Consider the following 27921-nt stretch of genomic DNA (forward strand, 5'->3'; position numbering starts at 1 on the left):
ATCTGAAAAAAGGGTGGAAATAAAATAGTTTGGTGAATTTTAGACGTTAATCGTATGCACCATCGACTTCTCGAATACTGCAGGCATGGATTGAGAGGGGCTCAGAATAGCTCGAAATTGAATCCTAAATGTCAGCTCTGATACTTGTCAATTTGTCCTTCCTGTCCAATTTTTATTGGGAGGGGAGGCGTATTTTATGATTTTTTTTTAAACGGAGGATACGCTATCTGTCCGGTCCGGGGGAAGAGAGAAGGAAAGTGAGTGGATATTGATTTGTCAATAACTCATTAATGCAAAGTCAGTCCAGGGAGATGATAACAAAGGAACGCCGCCCTCGTGGTCTAGGAACCCGCGCATATAAAAAGCAGCTGAGCTCCCGAACAGCTTCAAAAGAGAACTGAACACTGCTGAGTAGAGTCCGGATAGACACACACAGACTAGGATTTTCTCTGATCGTCGACAAGACATCCTGACAACAGAAAGAAGGTAAGTACACGTGTATTTTTAAAAAATGCAAAATGTGTTTTTTCCCCCAATTCCCAACTTAAGTCGATTGTTGTCCCCGTGTAACTTTTCTAACCTCTTTTTCCAAATGGTCAAGTGGGTGGGGATGTGGGGGTCTGTCAGCAAAGGCCAGTCGATACAAAACTTGGATGGGCACCACTTCATTTCATATCTGAGTAGTGGGGCAGACTAGCTTTGCAGGTCTAACTATTTAATGATTGTTGGCTGCCGTTCCAAGGGCAGGTAGGTACCAGATTTCCACCATTGTTGTAACTGTAATGTCTGAGGTAAAAGCTGAGGAGGAATCTAATTCATCATCAGAAAAGAGAGAACAACAACACGGATGCTCTCGGTAACTACACCACTGCTGAATTAACTAAACTGTTTCAAATTTAGAAAAAAAAATAGTGTGTGGCAGTACCTTTTTTTGATTTGGATTGAGGAGTATTTCTGCATGATGTGCACTGACTGATTGCAACTTATTGTGTTGTCTGAGAATCTCCATCATGTGAGTTTATATGGCTCATTTTTCAATCGAAGGAGCCTCCTTTCTACCAAGCACAATTATTCTGTCATAGTATCTTTAACTTGTTGGGGTATGACTTGCTAGGAGCCTATTCTGCAGCATTTTAAGTCTTTTGTGTAATCCTTGCAAAACTTCGATGGTACAATGGAATCCCAGTTAACAACATAATTAGATTTCCACATAATTAATTTTCCAATTGTGTTTATGCCTGAACCCAAGTGAGTGGGAGTGAGACCAGCATAGACTTATATATTTAGAGTCACAATTCATTTACTCAAACTCCACTGCATTGTTTAGTGTTCCATATTGGCTTGGTTCCGAGTGAAGATAGCATTCATTGATGTATCTTAAATAATAGCAACAAGAAAAAATAGAAATATGGATAGTTTTTATGATAACTCACGGGGTTGACTTTACTGATTCAGTTAAACACGATAGGTGCCAATTTGACCAACACTGACACAAGTCCAAAGAACTCATGTGGAGCATGAGCTTGAGTTAACTATCAGCAAAGAAGGGATAAAAGCATAAGGAATTAGAAAGTGCAGATCTGCAGAAAAGGAGGAAATAATTTAGAGCCCCCATGTTTACCGTTAAGGTCATGAATCCTTTTGGTGATAGTTTACGGTTTATTCAAAATCATTGAAATGTTGGCATCCACTTTTTGTCCTCCCGGATGCTAATTTTAGTTTCTAAGTCTCATCTTTTCTTTTGTTTGTTCATATCTGACAAGTCTTCAGTTGCATGAAATGCAAATGGAATATTCTCTTTATCTTTTCTCTTATAATCAGACTGCTATGTTTTTAAAAGATTTGGATGTTCGTTATATGATTCGCTGCAATTTTAAATATTATTAATCACATGTAGAATTTCATGATTAATATACAAGTTTGGATGGCCACTTCATCAGATTTTTACTTCACTCTTGGGTTTATTCCTCTAATTGAATTTAATGATGATTTTGTGTGGGAGTCTTACTCCACTGACCGTGTTCATGAATTCCTGAACTTCTTCATTTGTTTAAAGCTCATTCATTTATGCTCAATCCTCACCGTACCACTTTAGACTTTATTTTGTTGTCTATCTCTCTCCCTCTCTCTCTCTCTCTCTCTCTGCTTGTAACTACCGCCACCGGGCGATCTGGGTGTCACGTTCGCCTGTTGCAGCATCCTCACACATCCGCTGTAGCTCGTCTGCAAACTCTCGGTGACACCAGTCATCCCACTATGTCTAGGTTGGCCCCTCTTTCTGCTGCCCTCCACTTCTCTCTCTGAAAGTGATCCCTGTAGCTTTACAGCGGTGGTCAAACTGCCAAAATACAGGCTTTATTTTAAGGACGTCACTTTCTAAGAGTTCTTTTTGTTCTTGCAATTTCACGCCCCTCTTCATTTGTCTCATGCTCTACATATGGGATTTTTATCATAGGTTTTAGCAGCATCATTTCAAAGGCCTCTGTTTCCTTCTACAGGTCTTTATTTATTGTTCAGGCGTCTGGGAGAAACTGGAAAATGGACAGACTGTGGCAACTTATGAGATTTGTTTTCCTTGTTACAAGCTTGAGTTTCTTGTTGTTAACACATCCTTCATCTTCACAAAATTACTTCCGACTATTTCTAACCTTCTTCTAACTTCATCTTCGCACCTGCCATCTTCTGATAGTATTTGGCCCAAATAGACAAGTCTACCTCCTTATTCCAGTGTGACAACATCCACTTGAATGTTCACTCTTGATTCCATGAAAGTATTCCTTCCCATTACCAATACTTTTGTCTTTTTGTGTTCATTCTCAATCCATATTCAAAGCTTCTGGATTTTTCCTGATCTACAATATTGTGTAGATTTTCACAAGTTTGCTATATTCTTGCCTCCATCTGATACATCTGCCGCATACTGATTTTAGACAAAAACATTTTGCATTTTCAGGTAATTGAAACCACACGAGACTCAATGAATGCACTTAGCCTCTAATTATTTCTTTTGCAATTTTTTTAGGAGCCATTGTATGAATTTGAATTCTGAGTAGTTTCAGGTCTGTTCTTAATTTGATCTCGAGTAGACCTGATCGACTGGAGCTTGTTCCATGTTGATCGTGTGCAGATTGATCTCTTTCGCCAACACTCACTACTTTTCCCCTCCTGCTGCCCACCACTTTCTCTAACCGGCACCAGTTTGATTCTTCTGCTCTCTGGTTTGAGAATTTCACTTCTCACCACCCATGGTCGATTGTCTTTCCATGCCCCTACAGCAGTAAAGTTCAGTGGTGCTGTAACCTCAGTTAGTAAACCCCAATGATCCTCTTTTGGTAAAGTACTGGACAAATTCTTCATGCCAGTAAAAAGGAAAATCTCGACGATGCCGAAAATCTGAAATAAAAGTGGAAACTGCTGGATAAACTCAGCAAGTCCAATGCTCTATTTAAAACTGCTCAATTTCAATCCTCTGTGTTGCAATCATACTTCAATGTGAGAAACACTTTTGAAAGTGTTCGAGGGTTATTGTAGTACAACGTTAATGATATAAGTACTTAAACCAGATTCTTGATAACCTGGTTACACTAAGCTTGTTTATGAACGCCTTTTGCTGATTTCACCAGCTGATTTACTTGGCATGCTGTGCTGATTTTGGCTTTTCCCTCCCTTTGTGACAGATGGTGGCTGTTCAGAAATCTTGGACCACCCTGATTGCTCTTGCACTCTGTGCACTGGTGTGCCTCGGGACCTTGGTGGATGCCTATCCTCCCAAACCTGAGAACCCAGGAGAGGATGCACCCCCAGAGGAAATGGCCAGGTACTATTCCGCTCTCAGGCATTACATCAATCTCATCACACGGCAGAGGTAAGCTGAAGACGCACATCATTGAATATGCAAGATAACAAACCAGTCAGCAACAATTCACACTGCATATTTATAACTCACACTACAGTCAGTTCCTGCTGCAGATCATTAACAGCGCTAAGCAGTCACCTCATGTGATTGATTTGCTTACTTTACTCCCTTTGTGTTTCAATTAGCATAATATAATTTTCTTTTGAAAGTAAGCGCAACGTTCCGTAATTGTTTAGTCGGGAAGTTCACTCCTGCAGCAGTGTACTGTAGTTGTCAACATATTTTCATCTTTGTAAGATGATAGATATGGAGCAAAACATTGGGGGGGGGGGGGGGGGGGGCTAGCTTTATATGGGAAAGTCTTCACTTGCCTGGATGAGTGCAGCTCTAACAACACATGAAACTCAACATCATCTAGGACAAAGCAGCCCGCTTGATTGCTCCCCCTGCCACAAACATTCAAACCCTCCACCACCGACAAACCGTGGCAGCCATGTGTACCATCTACAAGATGCACTGCAGTAACTCACCAAAGTTCCTTAGGCAGCACCTTCTAAACCCACAACCATTCCCATCTAGAAGGACAAGAGCAGCAGATACCCTGGAGGTTCCCCTCCACGCCACTCACCATCCCGACTTGGAAATATATCGGCATTCGCAGGGGCAAAATCATAGAATTCCTGCAGTGCAGAAGGAGGCCATTTGTACCATCTGCACCGACCCTACTTAAGCCCACTCCCCACCCTATCCCTGGAACCCCACAACCCCACTTAACCTTTGGATACTAAGGGGCAATTTAGAGAGGCCAATTCACCAACCCTGCACATCTTTGGACTGTGGGAGGAAACCGAAGTTCCCAGAGAAAACTCACCCAGACACGGAGAGAATGTGTAACCACCTCACAGACAGTCACCAAAGGCCGGAATTGAATCTAGGTCCTTGGCATTGTGAGGGAGCTGTGTAAACCAGTGTGCCACCATGCCGCCGTTAATCCTGAAACTCCCTCCCTAACAGCACTGTGGATGAACCTACATCTCAGCAACTGCAGCAGTTCAAGAAGGTAGCTCACCACCACCTTCTGAAGGGCAACTGGGGATGGGCAATGAATGCTGGCCTAACCAGCTACACCCACATCCAGTAAATGAACAATTGTTTTAAAAATGGTGCTGATGAGACCAGTCATGAGATTGGATTGGATTGGATTCGTTTATTGTCACGTGTACCAAGGTACAGTGTAAAGTATTTTCCTGCGAGCAGCTCAACAGATCATTAAGTACATGAAAATAAAATAAAATACATAATAGGGCAACACAAAATACACAATGTAACTACATAAGCACTGGCATTGGATGAAGCATACAGGGGTGTAGTGTTAATGACGTCAGTCCATAAGAGGGTCGTTTAGGAATCTGGTAACAGCGGGGAAGAAGCTGTTTTTGAGTCTGTTCGTGTGTGTTCTCGGGTTTCTGTATCTCCTGCCCGATGGAAGAAGATTGAGTGCAGCACTGTGCTATACTATTCAGGCTAGTCTCAGGTATCCTCCATGGCCTAAGAAAAATTAGTTTTCAAGTGGGCTTCCTACTTGTGACTACCATCTGGTGACTCCTGCTGGAATGTGTCTGACACTGGACGTTGGGTGAGAACAGAATGAAGCTTGGCTCTGAAGTCTCTCTGATTCAAATAGGCTGTCAACATGTACCGTTCAGGCTCACACTTGGAATTTGAACATTTAGCTGAGGCATTTGCAGTGACTGGTGCCTGTGGAGCATGAGTCAATGAAAAGAAGTCAAAACAAGTTCAAGGCTTATGTTTCTCACAATGCAGCGATTATGTGAGCAACATTTACAAATTGTCTTTGAACTAAAACACTCTCCACTGTGACCTGCAAATCTGATTTTTCTTATTTGAGAGCCCTTAAATTCAGGACTAGCAATGCTCTAGGAAGTAGGCGTAGTATTCGATTTGAAAACATTGCAAAGTAATTAACTTGGGGAGCACAAAAATCATTCAACAAAATTGTTTAGCTGAAAGTACTCTGGTAAATAATTGCTGCATTTGGATCAAGTCATCATTCATATTTGGCTATTATCTATATGCTGTCAAATTATTCCCAAATAATAATAGTATTGATAGGATGGTTCAGACATGACTAATGGCATTCATGAATAAATCAATAATGAAAGATTTGCACAAACTTAGAAAAACATCTTAAAGTTTTTCTCATCAGATTGTGAGAATGCGGGGTGGCACGTGGTTAGCACTACTGCCTCACGGTGCTGAGGACCTGGGTTCAATCCCGGTTTCGGGTCACTGTTCATCTGGAGTTTGCTCATTCTCCTTGTGTCTGCGTGGGTCTCACCCCCACAACCCAAAGATGTGGAGGGTAGGTGTATTGGCCATGCTAAATTGCCCCTTAATTGAAAAAAAATTGGGTACCTTAAATTTAAAAAAAGGAAAAGAAATTGTGGGAATGCGAACTAATTAATTTCCAATAAAAATGAGTGCAATTTAATTTCTAAGATGCGCGGATTGGCCATGTTAAATTACCTTAGTGTCCAGGGATGGTGCAGGTTGGTTACGGGAGTGGCGGGGGGATTGGGGCAGAGTGGAGGGGAGAGTGGACCTGGGTAGAGTTCTCCTTCAGAGGGTCGGTGCAGACTTGATGGGCCAAATGGCCTCCTTCTGCACTGTAAGGATTTTATGATATCTGTAAGGTTGACCTTACACCAGCAACTAATAATCAAACCTATTGAGACTCAATGAAACATTCCTGTCTTAATTTTATAGCAAGTACAGACTACCTATTCACTAATTACTTTGTGTAAATCTTCAGTATATTACAATCCAGTAACAATCCCACAATTAATTTCTCATGTTTTTCTTTCTTTCATAAATTGCATGGCACAGTGAGTTTTAAACACAGTGCTTGTATCTCAATCCCAGGTACAGACCACCCTATAGATTAGAATGTATAGAAAAAAAGGGAGCTTCCATTTATACAATGCCTCTACTTCAGGATGTGCCAAAGCACTTTATATTTGTTGAAGTGGGTTTGAAGTAAAATCATTGTTGTAATTTAGAAAACATCACAGCTATACTCACCGGCTAGCATCACCATTACAAGAGGAACAAGTACCCAGGCATTTTATTAGCTTGGAAATCAGCATTCAAGGGCATTTGTATATTTCACATAGTGTTCCAAGCCTATTCTGAAGATGTTTTATTTCTTTTGTAAGGGCCACGAAGAATCCAGCACGAGTTTTAAGGATACAAAGTAATAACATTTATTTACTGTAACATATATACATAACAGTAGCAGCAACTTCCCTTGCTACATACTCCTTCCTGCTGGTTCCTGAACTGGCCAGCTTATTTATACTGGGAGTTTACTAGTGGTTTCTCCGCCCCCCTCATTGGGGAAGCTCATACTCCCACAGGATTGTGGTATAGTCATTAGTCCTCAGCCAATGATAAGTAGGCCGGTTATAACAATTTCTTAATTTTATTTAACTTAATAACATGTGCTGTAGTCCATCCTGTTATGCTGAGAATGGCGATTGATCCTGTAAGATCTCAGTGGTGATAGTGTGTTACAGATCACTCGGGGTTCAATTTGCAGTGGCAACATGCACTTTTCCATGTATTTTGTAATCCGGAACAATGGCTAGTGATGGTCGAGGCTCCAACTTTCTGTCCCTCACATGACTGACCAGGAATCTCTGCCACTCTTGCGACCTGCGATTGGAGTGTGTTGGAAGGATTTGCAAGTTGTTACTCACCTGTACATGTGTTGGGGTGGGATTCAAAGCCAGAGGGCAGCACGGTAGCACAAGTGGATAGCACTGTGGCTTCACAGCGCCAGGGTCCCAGGTTCGATTCCCTGCTGGATCACTGTCTGTGCGGAGTCTGCGCGTTCTCCCCGTGTCTGCATGGGTTTTCTCCGGGTGCTCCGGTTTCCTCCCACAGTCCAAAGATGTGCAGGTTAGGTGGATTGGCCATGCTAAATTGCCCTTGGTGTCCAAAAAGGTTAGGAGGGGTTACTGGGATAGGGTGGGAGTGAGGGCTTAAGTGGGCAGGTGCAGACTCGATGGGCCGAATAGCCTTCTTCTGCACTGTATGGTCTATTCTTGCTGAGAGGCAAGGATTCTACCCACTGCATCACAAGGTTAAGATCCCAATACACTAGCTCAACATATTCATCTATAATTTCAATTATACCTTCTCATTCCAATTACTTGTTCTTGGCATGCTTTATTATTTAGTGCATGATTTCCTTACATTATCTCCAGTTCACTGTTTGAAGAGAACAGGGTTTTGAACTCTGCTTCACCTCATAATGCCCAGTGTACCAGCGTAGTAAAAGCCCTGTTATATGTGCACTTTGCCATTCATTATTGCTTCATAGGTGAAATGAACTTGACATTTAATTCATCTTTTGGCTCAACATTCTGTTCTGCTTTCTAACACCGACCTATGTACCTGTAAAGGGTTACCCTAAGATAAAAATAAACCTGGCTTATGCTGAACCCTGAATGAATGACTATAGCCACTGTATCAGATTGGAATGTTGGAGTTAATTAACATACTGACCTCATGCTTTATGTTCCAGTCCTGCTCTAATCTAAAATCTGACCGTTCATTTGCTGCATCTTTAATCTTGTACATGCCAGCAGTTTACTGGTCATACCTTCACATTGGCAGTTTTTTTTAATGCTAATTTTAACAGCATAGCTTCAAAACAACATAATAAAAACACAATTACCTGAGAAAGTAAGTTCACCCGAAAAAGATTCAGGAAAGAAAAATGCAAATGTGAAATAGAAGCCAAATATTCCGAAAATGAACAGGACATAATGCAGAATCTTTAAAGATAGATTAGGTCTGCACGTTTTTTATTAAATCCATCTGTTTTCCTTTCCAAACACGGACTGACTTGTATATTTCTAGCATTTGCTATTTTGCTGTACATGCCAAATTGCACCGAGTAATCAGTATCGCTGGACCAACATCAAGAGTATTGAATGCGGTCCCAGTGTTTATGTATTTTCTGCAACATAAAGAATATTCAACACCTTTGACAACCAGGGTTTGTTTTCCTCACACTGTTGCATTTGGCAAGTGATGCCATAGTGTCTTTTCCTCGGTCCTTATTGAAAGTACAGATTGGATTCCTCTTTATTTTGGGAACACTTACTCTGATTTTTAAAAAAATTGATAATATATGTGAATAGTAGCCACTTTGCCCTTTTGGCAGCACTTTACTTAAGAAGCAATGGACAATTGGCCTATACTGTGCGAAGCAACGGGGAGGCATAGAGAATTCTGGTGTAATTTTTCAATCATCAGTTTCTCCACGTTGTGTAACAGTCCCAACCCTTAAATTATCTCCTCCATTCCCTAGATCACTAAGTCATCCAAATTGCAAGAATCTAGCAGCCCTGTCGCGATGTATTCTAATCCACGAAAAAGCAAAGGAAGAGTCCGATCTGAATACTAATCTATTACAATTTCAACTGCGAACTGAGCCATTTCCTTGTTGTTCTCCCTCACATGCTTCATTTACTGCCTCAGCTCAAACATACATTCTTGGAAGAATATTGCAAAGTTGTTAGCGGTTGGGAGTGATTGATTAAAACTTATCACACCCTGCCCCACACACCATATGGTGGTGCCTCATGAGGGTATCTTCAACTGATGCTTAGAATCCTGAAATGAACTTGAGAGCTGATCAAAATGCACTGATGAAATTATTAATACAAGGCCAATTGAAATGTTCAAACTTCCCGATCAAAGGCCGTTTTGTTTTGCCTTAAGTTGTTCTAGGAGGGAGGTATTACTGCGTAGGTTGCTGTGAGCATTTTATTTACAGCAAGTAAACCTTTTACAAATTAAATTCTTTGGCGTCAATATTTGTGAATTGAACACTTTAATCACTTTTTGCGCTCTGGTGTGTTAGCACCAAGAAGCCCAGTTGCAAAGTAAAGCTCCCCCTGCTCCACACGACAACAGGAGCTAATCTAAATTAATAACAACACTTGTCCTGTCAATTTGATAGTTCCATTCTCTCCACCAGATAGTCATTTCTGGACAGTCATTCTGGCAATTTAGTGCCGACTCGTCTGCAATTATGAATAGTTTTGTTCAGGGGAACAACTGTCCATGTGAACTGGGTTAAGGCTGAAAAACAAATTTCACATGAGTATGTCCATCGGTATCCAGAATTGAAAGAGTCACTTAGATCTCATCAGCCTAGGCTGGATTCAAACCTGCGATTTGAGGTATAAACATCATACAACATACTGTGCAGAAGGAGGCCATTCGGCCCATCGAGTCTGCACCAACCCAATTTAAGCCCTCACTTCCACCCTAACCCAATAACCCCTCCTAACCTTTTTGGACACTAAGGGCAATTTAGCATGTTCAATCCACCTAACCTGCACATCTTTGGACTGTGGGAGCAAACCGGAGCACCCAGAGGAAACCCACACACACACGGGGAGGATATGCAGACTCCGCACAGTCAGTGATCCAGCGGGGAATCGAACCTGGGACTCTGGTGCTATGAAGTCAGTGCTAACTGCTGTGCTACCGGCTGCCCACTGATAGCACCTCACATGTTCAAACCTCACTGTGCTATGCAATTTATGAAAGCAAAAAAAAAAATGACAGATTAATTGTGGGATTGCTACTGGACTGTAGTATGATGAACACTTGCACAAAATGATTGGTATATAGGTAGTCTGTACCAAACCACAGGTAACGTCTTATATAAAAGTAAAGGTAGTGAAATGCACTCACTGTCTTTGGCATATTAAAAGGTTTGAGCTCTTTTAATATCACTCCATTCACTTCCTGATTTAAACATGCCATTATTTTCATCATGTATCACCACTTTTCACACTAAATTATTCACATATGCTACCGGACTCCTTTATTTTCTTGTCACTCCATTCTGACTCAAGGGTTCACAATGCTCTATAAATGGAGCATGTGAACAGAAATCTCTTCAGCATTGTAATTATCAGTCACTGCAAAGTGGGACTTATTCATCGCATGCAGATGCGATCGCAGAATGGTTCAGTCTTGAATGTTCACCCTGAAGGAAGCTGACTGGAGTGAAACTTACAGTGGAAATTTATGGCCCGTGTCCGTTGGGGGAGGCAGAGCCCATTGCCTTCGGAGGGACCCGAAGATCCCACGGGCGGGAGGGTCTGTAAAAATTCACCCTTACTTTGTACTAATTGTAGAATCCCTATAGCGCAGAAGGAAGTCATTCCGACCATCGAGTCTGCACCGACCCAGGCCCACTGCCCCGTCCTATTTCCGAAACCTGCATATCATTTGACACTAAAGGGTGATTTAAGCAAGGTCAATCCATCTAATCTGCACATCTTTGGACTGTGGGAAGAAACCGGAGCACCTGGAGGAAACCCACACAGACACAGGGAGAACATACAAACTCCACACAGATAGTCACCCACGGCTCGAATTGAACCTTGGTCCCTGGCACTGTGAGGTAGCAGTGATAACCACTGTGCCACCGTGCCGTCAGATTTAAATTAAAGCAATAAGAACCTTCTGCATTATCTTGCTGGAACATTGCTAATGAGATTATACATGTGTCTAGAGAAGAGGATTTGAACCGACTACCTATCAGCTGTATTTATACGGCATTTGAATTCCAATACAGGAAGTCTCAGCTTCAAATCTTTGCACACCCTCAGTGGGTTTCTCGAGCTCCTGACTATGTTTAGGGTAACATATGATGAAGCTCCACCTTAAGTGAGTACCTCAACTTTTGGTCTCCAAAAGTCTTTGATTCTACCTTTCCCCCTATGACATACAGGAAAGGTTTGGGCAAGAGTTTAAAATGTTGAAAATGCTCCTTCCTAACCACTTTGTTCCCAGCTGCCATAACATTAACAGTGGTGATGATGACCATTAGCAAGGCTCCCACTAAAAGCAGGTAGGCACATACTTAAAATGCCCATATCCCAGCCCAATGATATCACCAGCACCACAACATCATTCTAACCTCCAGCCAGGGAAGTCCCACACTATCTTCTGCTCGGTTGGACGAGCTGAGTTGCCAAAAGGGATCAAAGTAAGTTTCAAAGCTCTCTTCCTCTTTGAAATCCATCGAGTCCATTGAATCCCTACAATGGAGAAGAAGGGCATTTGACCCACTGAGTCTGCACTGACCCTCCGAAAGTGCACTCTGCCCAGGTCAACTCCCCCTGCCCTATCCCCATAACCCCGCGCATTGATCATGGCCAGTGTACCTAATCTGCACATCTTTGGACCGTGGGAGAAAACCGGAGCACCTGGAGGAAAGGCAGACAGACATGCAGAATGTGCAAATTTCACACAGTAATCCAAGACCAGAATCAAACCCATGTCTCTGGCACTGTGAGGCAGCTGTGCTAATCACTGTACCACCTTGTGGACTCGGGAGAGTAGGGGTGCTCCATCTTCTCCCGCAAATTGCAACTGCCAACCACAATTGCCATGGAAATTGTCCTTCCACTGATGGCTGGGGGTCTTCCCACTTTTTTACATCTGCGCCCTTGCGTTGCTGCCCGTCAGGCCAAGAAGTGAATCTGGCTATCTGTTGGACAGATCTTCAGTAAACTTTATTTCAAGGAGGCCTCGGGCCTCTGACCTCTCGGTGTTCGCCAGTCACTACTGGGCTCATGAGTACCCTTCCTGATACTTCCCCCGCTGTAAAAAGCAAGAACTAAGAATCTTTTAGCTATATGAGAAAAGTAGAGGTTGGAGTCAACACTGAAAGAGGTATGAGGAAAAGAGGAAGATAAAGCTTTAAATGGGAAAACAAAAACAGAATTTGAATTACCAAAGTTATCTGCACTGAAACCTAAGAGGAAATTAACAAAAGCAATCTTAATTTTTCAGACCATTTAACTTAATGAATTAACAAGCTCCATTAATATCTAGCTCTGAGCACAAAAATCACTTTAATAAATTTCATCTGAGTAGAACAAAGACATTTTACGTGGCATTCTGCACCTATATGACATACAACACCTCGTCACCTCTTTGTAGAGAATGTGTTGACTCTGAGGCCTCCGCCAGTGGTTCACCTCCACATTTAATGTCTTAGCTTCCGTTAAAACAATTCCTCTCTCTCAGCCTGGCAAGGCACCTCGGAACATTTTACTGTGTTAAAGGGAAATAACAGATCATTTGTTTAGTCCCAACACACTTAAAAGGGGAGATAAGCAAAAGGAGCAGGAATAGGCTATTTGGCCACTTCAGCCTGCTTTACTACTCATACCTGATTCACTTTGCTGCCTTGCCTCCCCATCACACTTGACTCCCTTGTAGATGAATGAATAGGTCTCTTTTAAAGTACAGTTACTGTAGGTAGGCAGGCAAATTTAGTATCCAACCTGCAGACAGTAAAGGTCCACAATTAACAAACAAATGAAAGGCCAATTAATCATAATAATAATAATCACTTATTATCACAAGTAGGCTTCAATTAAGTTACTGTGAAAAGCCCGTAGTCGCCACATTCTGGAGCCTGTTCGGGGAGGCCGGTACGGGAATTGAACCCGCATTGCTGCCTTGTTCTGCATTACAAGCCAGCTGTTTAGCCCACTGTGCTAAACCAGCCAAAATTAATGCACTTGATGTTGGTTGAGACATGAAAATTGGTCAAGACACCACCAGACTCCCTCCTCCTTGAACAGTGCTATGCATCTTCCACGTGAGCAGCCAAATGGAGCCTTAGCTTAACATTGCATCAAAAAGAAAATACAGCAACGCGATAGTATTACACTGAAAGTAACGATCTACATTCTGTGCTCAAGGCCCAGAGTGGTTTCTTTCTGACTCCGGTAGGTGATTTACATCTGGCAAGTTTTATGTATGCGTAGATAATGACCCAGGTAAAGAACAGAGCGGCAAATGTGTATTTAACTTGTCATTTTTAGGATTTGCAGCTGTACAGCTTGTACAAGCATTAACCCAAATGCCTCTGACATTCACCAGTCACCATTGAAGGAAATTAGTGCAGATTCTGCTGCACATTAAAAAAATTATTTTATGGGACGTGGGCATTTCTGACCAGGTCAGCATTGGGGAGGCAGTGGCATAGTGGTATCGTCCATGGTATTATTAATCCAGTGACCCAGGGTAATGCTCTGGAGGCCTGGGTTCGAATCCCACCAGGGCTGATGGTGAAATTTGAATTTAATAAAAATCTGCAATTAATGGTCGAATAATGCCCATGAAACCATTGTCGATTGTGATAAACTAATGTCCTTTAGGGAAGGAAATCTATCATCCTGGTCTGGCCGGCATGTGACCCACAGCATTGATGTTGACTCTGAAATGCCCTCAGGAATAGAACATAACAGCGCAGTACAGGCCCTTCGGCCCTCTATGTTGCGCCGACCTGTGAAACCACTCTAAAGCCCATCTACACTATTCCCTTATCGTCCATATGTCTATCCAATGACCATTTGAATGCCCTTAGTGTTGGCGAGTCCACTACTGTTGCAGGTAGGGCATTCCACGCCCTTACTACTCTCTGAGTAAAGAACCTACCTCTGACATCTGTCTTATATCTATCTCCCCTCAATTTAAAGCTATGTCCCCTCGTGCTAGACATCACCATCTGAGGAAAAGGGCTCTCACTGTCCACCCTATATAATCTTCTGATCATCTTGTGTGCCTCAATTAAGTCACCTCTTAACCTTCTTTAACGAAAACAGCCTCAAGTCCCTAAGCCTTTCCTCATAAGATCTTCCTTCCATACCAGGCAACATTCTGGTAAGTCTCCTCTGCACCCTTTCCAATGCTTCCACATCCTTCCTATAATGCGGCGACCAGAATTGCACGCAATACTCCAAATGCGGCCGCACCAGAGTTTTGTACAGCTGCAACATGACCTCATGGCTCCGAAACTCAATCCCTCTACCAATAAAAGCTAACACACCGTACGCCTTCTTAACAACACTCTCAACCTGGGTGGCAACTTTCAGGGATCTATGTACATGGACACCGAGATCTTTCTGCTCATCCACACTGCCAAGAATCATACTATTAGCCCAGTATTCTGTCTTCCTTCCAAAATGAATCACCTCACACTTTTCTGCATTAAACTCCATTTTCCACCTCTCAGCCCAGCGCTGCAGCTTATCTATGTCCCTCTGTAACTTGTAACATCCTTCCACACTGCCCACAACTCCACCGACTTTAGTGTCATCTGCAAATTTACTCACCCATCCTTCTACGCTCTCCTCCAGGTCATTTATAAAAATGACAAACAGCAGTGGCCCCAAAACAGATCCTTGTGGTACACCACTAGTAACTGGACTCCAGTCTGAACATTTCCCATCAACAAGCACCCTTTGTCTTCTTCCAGCTAGCCAATTTCTGATCCAAACTGCTAAATCACCCTGAATCCCATGCCTCCGTATTTTCTGAAGTAGCCTGTCGTGGGGAACCTTATCAAACGCTTTACTGAAATCTATATACACCACATCAACTGCTTTACCCTCATCCACTTGTTTGGTCACCTTCTCAAAGAACTCAATATGGACAAAAAATGCTGACCCAGCCAGCGACTCCCACATCCTGTGAACGTATAAAAAAAATAGTTGTCCATCCCTAATTACCTTTGAAGAGAGTGGCTTACTGGGATATTTCAGGATAGTTAAGAGTCGCCCACATTACTGTGGGTCTGGGGGTCACGTGTAGGCCAGACCAGGTAATAATGGCAGATTTCCTTCCCTAAAGGACATTAGTGAACCAGATGGGTTTTTACAATAATCAATGATAGTTCCATGGTCACCATTACTGAGACTAACTTTCAATTCCAGGCCATGAATTGAATTTTTGAACACATGTTCCCAAAGCATTAGCTTGGGCTTCTAGGCTATTAGTCCAGTGACATTATCACTAAGCCACCAACACTGAGCAAAGTAATTTTTGAGTAGACCTGGGCCAAATGTGCTTCAATTCAACATTTTTCTGAAAGTGGATGGGTTTTTCTTGCACCATTCGTATGCATGTGGGCTACTCTGCAACAACATGTAAGGCCCACTTTAATGTGGGAAAGTAATTAAGAAGATAGTTGTTTTTTAACTACAGGAATGTCAGCAGATTAATAATTGCAATGGGATGAATAGAAAAGGCACTACAAAACCAAACATTTCACTGAAGCTGATGTCATTGTTATATAGACGACAACAACAGTGTAGGTTTATATAACACCTGCAACGTGCCCACAGTGTTTCACAGCAGTATTATCAAGCACAATTTGATACCAAGCTACATGAGCTATTAGGACAGCTATTGAAAAAGGATTTTAAACAGGAGAAAAAGGTGGAGTGGTTTGGGGAGGGAATTGCGGAGCTTAGGAATTGGAAATTGGTAAATAAACCTCAATAACAATGAATTTGGGACGTTTTGATAAGGGGATACCATCAATACCCTCACGACAGTGTGTCAAGGAAAGGCAGTGGGAGGGCCTCCAGTTCTTGTCAAACTATGTCCCAATATAAACTTCAGGAGAAGCGGCGAGAGAATTGGTAACAAATAACACAACGGTCCAACAGTTCATGCAAAAAAAAATCCTGAATGTAAAATTATTATTATTTTTAAAAAAAACATTTTTATTTCAAAATTAAAATTATTTTTAACAAAGTTCATTATAGTACATAACCCACTGTGATCCATGACAACTCATCACTAAACAAGAGTAGATTGAGTTCTGATTTATCTTCTTATTTTGGATGGTATATGAAACCTTATTCACAATATTACTTCATTTCATAGAATATTATAGAATTTACAGTGCAGAAGGAGGCCATTCAGCCCATCGAGTCTGCACCGGTCCTTGGAAAGAGCACCCTACTTAAGCCCATGCCTCCACCCTATCCCAGTAACCCTACCTCACTTTTTCTCTGGTCTTAAGCTCTTTTTCTCACATCATTATCCTCCACAGTCATCCTTGCATCCCTCAGCTCTCCTCAGTCTCTTGGTATCATTTGATGTATGGATTATCATCTCCTGCTTTTCATGTTAGCATATCTTTTTCATCATCCTCTCAGTCAATTTTTCTCCATCACCGTGCATTTCATTCCAACTCTCCTGATTTTCCTTCTCACTAAAAAATCTAAAGAGGAACGATATAAAAAAGCATGGAACGAGAGAAGGTTATTAAACCAACCAAACCTCATGTCCAATGAACTGGGTAATCATCTTTATCCAATCCATTACAACTCCTGAAGAAACATTTATCAAGTTTCTTGCTGTATCTCCCAAAGGTAAAAGCAGAATATTTATCTAGTATTTTTCCATGCAATATTCATTTCTGACTGCTTGCCTGTCAAGATATTTATAAACACCAACTTTCAGGCAATAGCATACTCCATAAATAATTTAGTTGGAGAAAAGCCTTTATTGAGAGAGTGGGTAGAATGTGGAATGAATGAACCACAAGGAACAATTGAGTCAATTTGCAAGGATGAAAAAGTACAGGAAGGAGAAAGGAATAGAAGGATAAACCAAAAGGATGAGATGAAGTAGGATAGGAGGAGGCATAAATACACCTGCATAGACCAGTTGGGCCGAATGGCCTGTTTTCTGTGCTGTAAAGTCGATGTAAGGTATTTAATGATCCACATTTTTTATCATCCTTAAATCCATAAAGAAAGTGACCTTATATTGGGTGAGATCTTCCGGTTGTTCAGCCCGGTGGATCTTCTGATCCTGCCCATTCCCCACCCCCGGCATGGGTTTCCCGGCGGTGTTGGTGGATTCAATGGGAAATCCCATTGACGCCGATGGGACCAAAAGATCCCACCACCAGACTGATTCCCATCACCGAGAAACACGCCACCAGGAGGCCAGAGAATCTCGGCCATAATCTTTTTGATAAAGTTATTTATCCTATTCTCTTGAAAACACTGCATCAGCACGCTTAATAGCTACTTCCAAATATACTATGTTCCTCAGTTTGGTTCCTGTACTGCAAACAAATTACGTGTGGAAAATGGAATACCCATTTTATCACACTGCTGACAAAACAGTTTACATCTCATTTGTGGGTGACATTTTGAAACTCTTATTTGTGGAGTTGGATCAGTATTCACTCTTTGCTCCTCATTATATATCTTCTGCCATATATTCAGAATTGATATTCTTCCAAAGATATACACAGACAGTTAAAATAAACCAAATGTATTGATACATTTCCCACCCATTAATGTTTATCGTAATCAAGATGTGTGCATGCAAGTTGAATAAATCTGTGTGAGCTCATATTTTATTCTAATTATAGTAGTTGGAAAAGATCGTGCGTGGAAGGTATTTTGAAATTGTGTTGTTTACTATAAACAGGAAATTAAAATTGCAAAATTGAACTTACTTGTTTTTTCTCTCCCCAATAGATATGGAAAGAGAGATAGTCCGGAAGCTTTGTCAGAGTCCCTCTTTGATGAGAGCAGTGATCACATTGGGAGGTCAAGGTAAATATAGTCTAAAGAAGCGTCTCTCATGGTTAGAGCTCAGTGTCCTACAGGGAAATGATAGCGACTCACATTCACACACAGACACTTTTCAACCTACTCAGTAATTACCATAAAACTGCAAAGATGATTCACTACCTTTTGTTTCTAACTTATTCAACTTTCATTTTTGTTTAAATCAGAGTAATTCTTTCAACATAGAAAGTAACCCCAATTGAAGAAAATGACAGTGTTAGTAAAGTAAAACATTGTGACGTTCTATGTAATGCTGAAAGCAGCAGCATCAAATTGGAAAAAAAAGCATGCAAAGTTTAGTGGCAGGCTAGAAGATGGTATTTTAGAAACCATCAAAGGATGACAAAAATAATAGAGGGAGAAATTACATTATGAGTAAACTAGCAAGAAATATAAAAAGAGACAATAATAGCTCATTGAAGTATATAAAAAGGAGGAGAGTAGCTAAAGTAAACATTGACCCCCCTTAGAGGATGATATTAGGGATTAATAATGGGGAACAAGAAAATGGCAGAGACTTTTGAACAAGTAACTTAGAAAAATCACTAATACTTGAGAAAAAGTACTCAGAAAACTAATGGAACTAAAGGCTAACAAGTCCCCTGGACCTGATGGCCTGCAGCCTATAGTCTTAAAAGAAGTGGCTTCAGAGATACGGGGTGCATTAGTTGTACTCTTCCAAAATTCTCCACATTCTGGAAAGCTACCAATGGATTGGAAAACCACAATGTAACACCCTTATTAAAGAAGGTAGGGAGACAAATCAGGAAACTACAGACCACTTAGCCTGACAGATGTCATTGGATGATATTTAGAAAATCATAATAATATGAAGCAGAGTCAAAATGGTTTTATGAAAAGGAAATTGTGTTTGACAAATGTATTACTATTCACAGGATGCAACAAGCAGGGTGGATAAAGGGGGACCAACAGACCAAGTTACTACATAACACAAAATGAGAGCTCATGGACTTGGAAGTAATATATTAGCATGCAGAGAGGATTAGCTATCTGACAGGAAACAGATGTCATAAATGTGTCATTTTCAGCTTGCCATCTGAAATTAGAGGGGTGCCACAGGGATCACGGTGGCACAGTGGCTAGCACTGCTGCCTCACAGCGCCAGGGATCCAGTTTGATTCCGGTCTTGGGTGACTGCCTGTGTGGAGTTTTCACATTCTCCCGATATCCGCGGGGGGTTTCTCCGGGTGCTCCGGTTTCCTCCCACAGTCCAAAATGTGCAGGTTAGGTGGATTGGCCATGCTAAAATTTCCCCATGATGTCCAAAGATGTGCAGGTTCGGTGGGGTTACTGGGATGGGGGGGGGGGAGTGGACCTTAGTAGGGTAGTCTTTCAGAGGGTCAGTGCAGACTTGATGGGCCAAATAACCTCCTTCTGCGCTATGGGGAGTGTATGGATCAGTGCTAGGGCTGCATCAGTTTACAATCCATATTCATGATTTTGACAAAGGGACAATTCATTCCAATTTTCTGACAAGATAGGAAAGGAGGTTGTGAGGAGGACACAAAGGGTCTGCAGAGGGATATAGATAGGTTAGTGAATGTGCAAACGTTTGGAAGATGGCATATCATGTGGAAAAATGTGAGGTTGTCCATTCTGATGAGAAGAATAGGAAAGCATAATATCATTTGACTTGACAGACTGTAGAATGTTGAGGTATGGCGGGATCTGGATGTCCTTTTACATGAAAAAGTTAGCAGGCAAGAAATAATTAGCAAGGTAGTGGCATGTTGACTACATGTGAGCATATTGGAGCATAAAAGTAGGGAAGTCATGTTACAACCGTACAGTGTTGGTGAGTCCATATCTGGAGGACTGAGTACAATCTTGGTCTCCATTGGGGGCATTTCACAGAAGCTTTACTCGATTGATTCCTGGGATGCATGGGTGGCTTATGAGGAAAGGCAATCTTTAATGAGGAAAGGCAATCTTTAATGAAACAATGTCATTCTGAGGGGGGATTGACAAGGTAGATGCCGAAAAGATGCTTCCCCTTGTGAAGGAATCCAGAACTAGGAGATACAGCTTCAAAATAAGGTGTCTCTCATTAAGATGGAGACGGGAGGCATTTCTTCTCTGAGCGTCATTAATCATTGGAATTCTCTACCCCAGAGAACAGAGGACAACTGGCTCACTAAAAATATTCAAGGTTGATCTACAAGTGTTATGGACAGGGAAGTGGAATCGAGGTCACAGCCAGATCAGCCTCGCTCTTATCGAATGGGAGAGAATGCTCCAAGGGTGAAATAGCCGAAACCTAACTTCTATTCCTTACATTCTTATGTTCTTAATCCTAATCGAAAGGATCTCAGTGGTTCGATAAATACATTTCACGTTCCCCCTGATCTCTGGAGATGAGGGAAATACAGTTGATTTCAAAATGTTGGGCGGGATTTAACTAAAGGGGAACAAAAACGCATACCGAGTGCGATTAGCCGCGTGCTTCCCGAGGCTCACAGCGCCGAGAACCACAATGCTATGAGGCCCCCCCCCCCCCCCCCCCCGAGGCACCCCCCCCCCCCCCCCCCCCCCCTCGCCCCAGCCCCACATCCTCCCAACACCCATGGAGGGCACCTCCAACCTGATCGCTGCCTCACACAAAATGCCAGCTTTGCACCTTGGCTTGGCAATCTTGTATCCTTGCAGTACCCTGCCTGCTGGCAGTGCCTTCTGGGCACCATGGCAATGTCAGTCTGTGAGATCTCCACAAGTGCTGTTCTATCTGGTTCCCGTTTGTGGAGACCAGCACTGAACGAGGTCTCCGAGGCAAAGGGGATAGATCCCAACCTCTCGGGGAAACTCCATGTTAAAGTGAGACTAGCTGTCTCGCTCCAACATGCAGATTTGCCCAAAAAGTGATCCTGCCCACAATGTGTGGGATTTACATCGTAATGTCTCGCGTGATTGCATTAGGTCTCACGAGGCATTGCAAACTGGGTAGACTCTGGGAGCGGGGTCTCCCAGCTTCTATCAGCCAAGCTCTGCGCGGTATGCTGCTTTTTGGGTGCAGAGTGGCCGTTCGATCGCGCCCGTTAGATTGGAACCGGGATTATATTCAGGTCACAATTCATGCCAATTTGCTAAACTTTCTACAATTGTCCTGTAACCAGTGGAAAAGATGGAGGCCGGGATTTTCCATTGCGAGTCTGCCTCCCTACCCCTGCTAGCGAGTATGGAGAATTTGGCACTCAGCCAAATCTCCAATTCCCTGCAATGGGACCAGAGAATCCCGCTGCCATGAACGGACGCAGAATTCCGCCCAGAACCAATACTCTGCCCAGAAAGGGACATTTTTAAAGTGGGTACAGTTTGGCAGGAAATGATTTAGGTTCGTGTGCGCTCAGTGTTATAATACAGATAACTGGGCAACATTGTATGGTTCAAAGATTGGCTTCTGTCCCTTAAAAGCCAGCTTAAGATCTGGACCTTTTCAATGCCAGTGTAATTTTAAAAAGGTTTCAATGTACTGGAACCCTGGATTCTAAATGGAATAAATCAAATTTAAAAACCCATATAAAATAGAATGAACTCAAATGTTTGAATACAATTCAATCCCTTTCTGAGAATGAATTGTGTGGGAAAGCTGTACATACAGAACATCACAGCCATTTGTAATCCCTTATTGTAAGACATTTCTCAATATGAATGACCTGATAACACAGGTTGTGTGGTACATCTAGCATTTGATGGTGTCATGCGATCACGCAATGGCATTGATATTATTTTGATAACTGGATGAACACCCCTATACTGCAGGAGACAACAGTGAACATTAAAAATGTGTTGCCAACAGCAGAACATATGGAACCTATGCCGAGTTGTTGAAAACATGGTTAGTTATGTTTGCATCATATTATCATAATCACTGCATGAATACATAAAACCTATATTATTAAAGCTAAATTAAAATGACAAATAGTTCTATTCCAAAAATGATGCAGAAATGTTTATTTCGATCTGAGATTTATATCAACTCACTACACTGTACTAAGTGTGATGCAAATGTATGACAGTCTTTCAACACCTTTCTGCTGATTTACGTCTTCATGGCAAAAAAATCCCAAAAGCAGCGAGTTGGTATTCATAATATTGGCACAGTGGTTAGTACCACTGCCTCACAGCACCAGGGACCTGAGTTCAATTCCGACCTTGGGCGATCAGTCCAAAGATGTGCAAGTTAGGTGGATTGGCCATTCTATATGTTCCTATAGTGTTCAAAGGATTAGGTGGGGTTACGGGTATATGGTGGGGGAGTGGGCTTGGATAGGGAGCTCTTTCGGAGGGTTGGTGCAGACTTGATGGGCAGGATGTCCTCCTTCTGCGCTGATTCTGTGACTGTCTGTGTGGAGTTTGCATGTTCTCCCCTGTCTGTGTGGGGTTCCTCTGGGTGCTCCGGTTTCCTCCCACAGTCAAAAGATGTGCTGGTTAGGTGGATTGGCCATGATAAATTGCCCCATCGTCTACAAAAGGTTAGGTAGGGTTGCAGGGATAGGGGGAATGGGTCTAGGTAGGGTTGGTGCATTCCCGATGGGCCGAAGGGTAAAAACACGAGTGTGGGTTTGAAAATACACTAACAATAACAGTCGTGTCTCTTTATGAAGGGAGGTCTTATGACACAGTGGGCCCCTGCCTCTGAGCAAGAAGCACCAGGTTTGAGTCCCGCCCCAGCGCTTGATGACCAAGGAAGGTGCATTCATTATGCCACCAAACAGGTTGAGTGTCAAACTGCAAAATCCTTCCAACAAGCCAATGTCAGGTGGTAAGACCAGGAGAGACTCCTGGTCAGCTACGGTTGATGCCGGTTGCTGCCACCTCAACCTATAAGCCTCTGATAACAGGCTTGTGGCCGGTTCGAGGAAAAACCAGATGAAAATCTGCCTTGTGCAGCACTAGTTGCAGGAAGAGAAGCAGCAACAAAGGACTTTATAAGACACTAAACATGCGATTATAAAGAAAAACGTGATAGCTTCCTCCATGGACAAAGAACCTTTTGAAACATTTTTTGCTGGCCAGAAGTACTTCTAAGTGTTATCCTCATCCGAATAACTAATGTCAAATGCATTTGTGGATTAAGCTTGAGGTAGATTTTAACGTGAAGTGGGCTTCCAGTGAGCCACCTCTCAGGTGACATAATTCCCTGTTTGCCAGAGATAACAGGAAGCAATGGTCATTTTAACAGCTGGGCCTCACTTAGCACTGCTAGTCCACCTGCCACCCATTCCTGGCTGGACAAGGGAGCAGAGTGGGCGTCTGGGGGGAGAAGATTATATGCCCTGGGTCAGATTTGGAAAGTCTTTTCTTGTGGGTCTGCAGGAGCACTTGTGCTCATCTTGGACCCACAAAAGTAACATCTTGACTAACCCGAAGGGCTGCATCAACCTTCCCACCAGTTGCTGAGCTGTTTCAGCCTGTTGGGGGAAAAACGGACACACTTTCCCATTTCGAGCCTGGTTAAAATGCCATCAGGATCCTAACAGGAGCCAGATTGGTAAAACAAAATGCACATCTGCATCCTAGGGGTTAGAACATAGAACATACAGTGCAGAAAGAGGCCATTCGGCCCATCGAGTCTGCACTGAAATGAAATGAAAATCGCTTATTGTCACAAGTAGGATTCAATGAAGTTACTGTGAAAAGCCCCTAGTCGCCACATTCCGGCGCCTGTTCGGGGAGGCTGGTACGGGAATTGAACCGTGCTGCTGACCTGCCTTGGTCTGCTTTCAAAGCCAGCGGTTTAGCCCAGTGTGCTAAACCAGCCCCACTGAAGCCCTCACTTCAACCCTATCCCTTAACCCAATAACCCCTCCTAACCTTTTTGGATACTAAGGGCAATTTATCATGGCCAATCCACCTAACCTGCACATCTTTGGACTGTGGGAGGAAACCGGAGCACCCGGAGGAAACACAAAGAGAGAACGTGCAGACTCCGCACAGACAGCGACCCAGCGGGGAATCGAACCTGGGACCCTGGCACTGTGAAGCCACAGCGCTAACCATTATGGTACCGTGCTGCCCAGAGAACGTGCAGACTCCGCACAGCCAGTGATCCAGCGGGGAATCAAACCTGGGACCCTGCCGCTGTGAAGCCACAGTGCTATCCATTTGTGCTACCGTGCATCAGATAAAGCAGGAAAGGGTTGAATTTGAAGAAAGCAAGTCACATAATCATTTTTAACTGTCCGCCCATTCAGCTTCTGCTGGGTCATTAGGGTTAAAATTAATCTTTTTTTATACTATAATAAAACTCAATCTTCTGGGAAACAGGGTGCCAGCAAAAAGTGCCAAATTGACGTTTAATAAGACTGGCTTTCCAAAAATATATCTGTGACAAAATTAGGGAGGAGCTATTGCAAACGGTCTGAAAGATGTAAAAGATTTCAATTGCCGGAGGTGGAAAGATGCATGCATTATTATTACTCACAAGAGAGAGTGCAGTATGTTTTTCCTCTTCAATTCAACAAAACTCAAAATAACTGACTCCAGGTGAACCAATAAGTAGAACATTGCAGACTTAAATGGATCCTATTTTTGATATTAAAAGTGGCAAATTATATTATTTTACGTCATAATTTATTTACTGTCCTGAATATGCAAGAACCCTGATAATTTCTATATCATGTTGCCTATTACCTGTTTGCATTGCCGAGCTGTTTTGAATTTGCCAGGGTGGGGGGGGGGGTCCTGAAGAAAACCACTCCCCTTCCTTTACGTTCAACCCCCTCCTCATCAGCGACTCCCGTCCGGGGGCATCATCCTATCCGCACTTATCTCGAACTGATTTATCTCGAACTGACGATCTTCAATGGTAGGCCCTTCTGTAGTACTGGCAGTGGCCACTGTTTCTGTTGGCGCTGCTGCTACTGGAGGGTTGCAGCCTCTAATTGGCTGACAATGCCTGGGGCATTGGGGATCGGGGCTGGCGGGGGAATTGGGGGGGGCTGCGGAATGGGACGTCATCAGACAGGAGGCTGATGTTGCCCAGGCAAGTGCCTATTTGCAAATAAATGGTGTTTGGTCTTCAGAGAAAAGTGCCTCGGTGCTCCCACCATTCCTCCATCTGGTGGATGAGGCCTTCATCGCCCACATTAAATCTTGGCCACTGTTTCCAAATTCACATTCAGATCAATTTACATTTCCAATGACAACAGTGCCCATTACTTATTACCACAGCTTTGGGACATTCACACAGCATGAGACGATCACTTTGTCTGTGATCTGAAAAACCAAACTGCTAATTCAATTGAAACTCAATTAAGATTCACTCAGCTGAATGCATCTATTTATTTAATGATTTGTTTGACAGAATCACATTTAAAAAAATGAATACTTTCACAAAACATGAAACAAAATTGAATCTTATTCTATATGAAATGTTATAACCCCCAGGGGGATGACCTGATTAATCTCCCTATTAGCCTCCTGGAGAATGAGCCCCCCGCTGCTGAGGGCTGGAGGCTCATCCACGGGATAGTTTTTAAAAATAAATTTAGAGTACCCAATTATTTTTTTTTTCCAATTAAGGGACTATCTAGTGTGGCATATCCACCTAACCAGCACATCTTTGGGTTGTGGGGGTGAAACCCATGTTATCACGGGGAGAATGTGCAAACTCCACACGGTCAGTGACCCAGGGCCAGGATTCAAACCCGTGTCCTCAGCGCCGTAGTCCCAGTGCTAACCACTGCACCGTCGTGCTGCTCTTATCCGCGGGATATTAACTCAGGACCTTAAAAGCCGGCCCAGGTAGAACTGCAGAATAGTCCCGGGTGGGACTGGGGCTCTTACTTGTATATTCATTCATTTAACTCTCCTTGCCGAACTCCTCTGTGACTACTAAATAAAGTTTGATGTGTATAATTTTATATCTAACCACTAACCATTTATCTGCATGCAAAATTAGCATGGTTGATCATTTTTACCTGTTTTGTAACATTGCTTTCAAAATTCTTTGTCAGCTCTTTAATATTCAGCTTCACAGAATTCCATCTCTAGTCTCATTTATTATTTCCTCTTTTTATTCTTTACTGGCTCATTTCTTTTTCCTTTTCCACTTTATTTCTAAACTCTCATGATGTCCTAATTTGAAAGGATAACAGAACTCTGAAATGATGGGTACTGCTGTATTTTATCAAAATGCTTGGAGAAGCATAAAGTCAATCTCCAGAAACATGTTGAGCAGAAAATTGTATTTTGTTTTATTGAGAATCCCAAGTGAAGGAGTACGCTGCAGGTAAAACAAATAGGAGAAATGACAAATAACTCTTAAGAATAATGGTTGGGTGATATAATGTGTTCCTTGAGGATGAATGAATGCCAGTTGGAAGAGTCATGATTTAAACACAGGGAAGTCATAAAGAACAGGAAGAGCATGTAAGGTGGAATAAGTGAAGTTTAATGTAGTCTTTAATATTTATCTCATTAAGCTGAAATATGCCATCATTGAAACATTTCAAATTGATGTCCGTTTCAAAAACATATTTAGAATCGCTACAGCGCAGAAGGAATCCATTTGGCCCATTAAGTCTGCACCAACCCTCCAAAAGAGCACCCTAACCTCAACCCACTCCCTCCATCCCAGTAACCCCACCCAACCTATGGGTCAATGTTTAACACGGCCAATCCACCTAACCTGCACATCTTTGGACTGTGGGAGGAAGCCAGAGCACCCGGACCACGCAGACACGGGGAGAAATGCAAGCTCCACACAGACAGTGACCCAAGGCCCGGGTACCTGGCGCTGTGAAGCAACGGTGCTAACCATTGTGCAACCGTGCTGCCCAAAGACAAGAACTGGGGGAATTTGAACTTCAAAGTGCGATCATGTTACTGATTTGTAAACTTAAGCGGAATGACAAATTAACTGTGAAAATATGTTGGTTAAACACACTCCAATAGTCTTTTATGCTACCTGTTTACCAGTAATTTAAAAAAATCATAATTGATATTATTACTGTAATTTAGCTCTAATTTCAAATTTGCAGGGGCAGTATTTTTATCAACAATGAACAATTTAACACATACACTTGAAGGATGATCCTGTAAAGCCTGAAAATAAATCATTCAGTTCATATTAGTAACAAACCAAGCTGATTTGAACTTTGTCAGGTGTTTAAATGGACCTGTACCTAATGTACAGTGAAATCTAATGCATGTATTTGACTGATTTTCATTATAATCCTTATTACTTTCCACAGGTATGGTGATTCCTTGATGTGGTGATTCCTTCCTCTTTGTACCTTGTCTACCTTTTGTGTCTTTGCGTTTTAATTATGGTGCAGAAGGACCGGACCTCTAAAGAATGATGTGAAGACGACACCAAACCAAAAGGATCACTGCATGCAAACCTTTTTCATGCATTGAGAAACCATTGAAGCTTTTTTGTGGCAGACAATTGTACATAATTTATTGTTAAATATAATATATGGCAATCAAAATCAAAATGTGGGGTCTCTTCTGAGAAAACAAATCTTCTGTTTGTATTGTAAAAATGTTGACGTGCAATTAAAGTTTAATGGATGAATCAAATTT

The 27921-nt window shown here is 42.4% G+C and overlaps 1 protein-coding gene across 2 annotated transcripts; it reads left to right on the plus strand.

Annotated features, from left to right (window-relative positions):
- Window positions 1-307: 307 nt before the first annotated feature.
- Window positions 308-27918, plus strand: LOC140398472 (peptide YY-like). Of its 2 annotated transcripts, none has more exons than XM_072487187.1 (4): window positions 308-486; window positions 3678-3865; window positions 18280-18357; window positions 27588-27918. In XM_072487187.1, exons 2-4 carry the CDS (start codon window positions 3678-3680, stop codon window positions 27610-27612), a joined length of 291 nt encoding a protein of 96 aa, XP_072343288.1. In that variant the 5' UTR covers window positions 308-486; the 3' UTR covers window positions 27613-27918. The 2 variants fall into 2 exon arrangements, with proteins under 2 accessions (XP_072343288.1, XP_072343289.1); XM_072487188.1 differs by having other exon boundaries at window positions 3678-3817.
- Window positions 27919-27921: the final 3 nt, after the last annotated feature.

Source organism: Scyliorhinus torazame, chromosome 21 (assembly GCF_047496885.1).
Source record: "Scyliorhinus torazame isolate Kashiwa2021f chromosome 21, sScyTor2.1, whole genome shotgun sequence".
NCBI classification, from domain to species: domain Eukaryota; kingdom Metazoa; phylum Chordata; class Chondrichthyes; order Carcharhiniformes; family Scyliorhinidae; genus Scyliorhinus; species Scyliorhinus torazame.

Bases quoted from the DNA above. Each gene is read 5' to 3' on its own strand.
- LOC140398472 (XM_072487187.1), top strand. From the start codon at position 3,678: ATGGTGGCTGTTCAGAAATCTTGGACCACCCTGATTGCTCTTGCACTC. The intron at 3,866-18,279 runs GTAAGCTGAAGA...TCTCCCCAATAG, and splicing joins AATCTCATCACACGGCAGAG to ATATGGAAAGAGAGATAGTC. The intron at 18,358-27,587 runs GTAAATATAGTC...TACTTTCCACAG, and splicing joins GATCACATTGGGAGGTCAAG to GTATGGTGATTCCTTGATGT.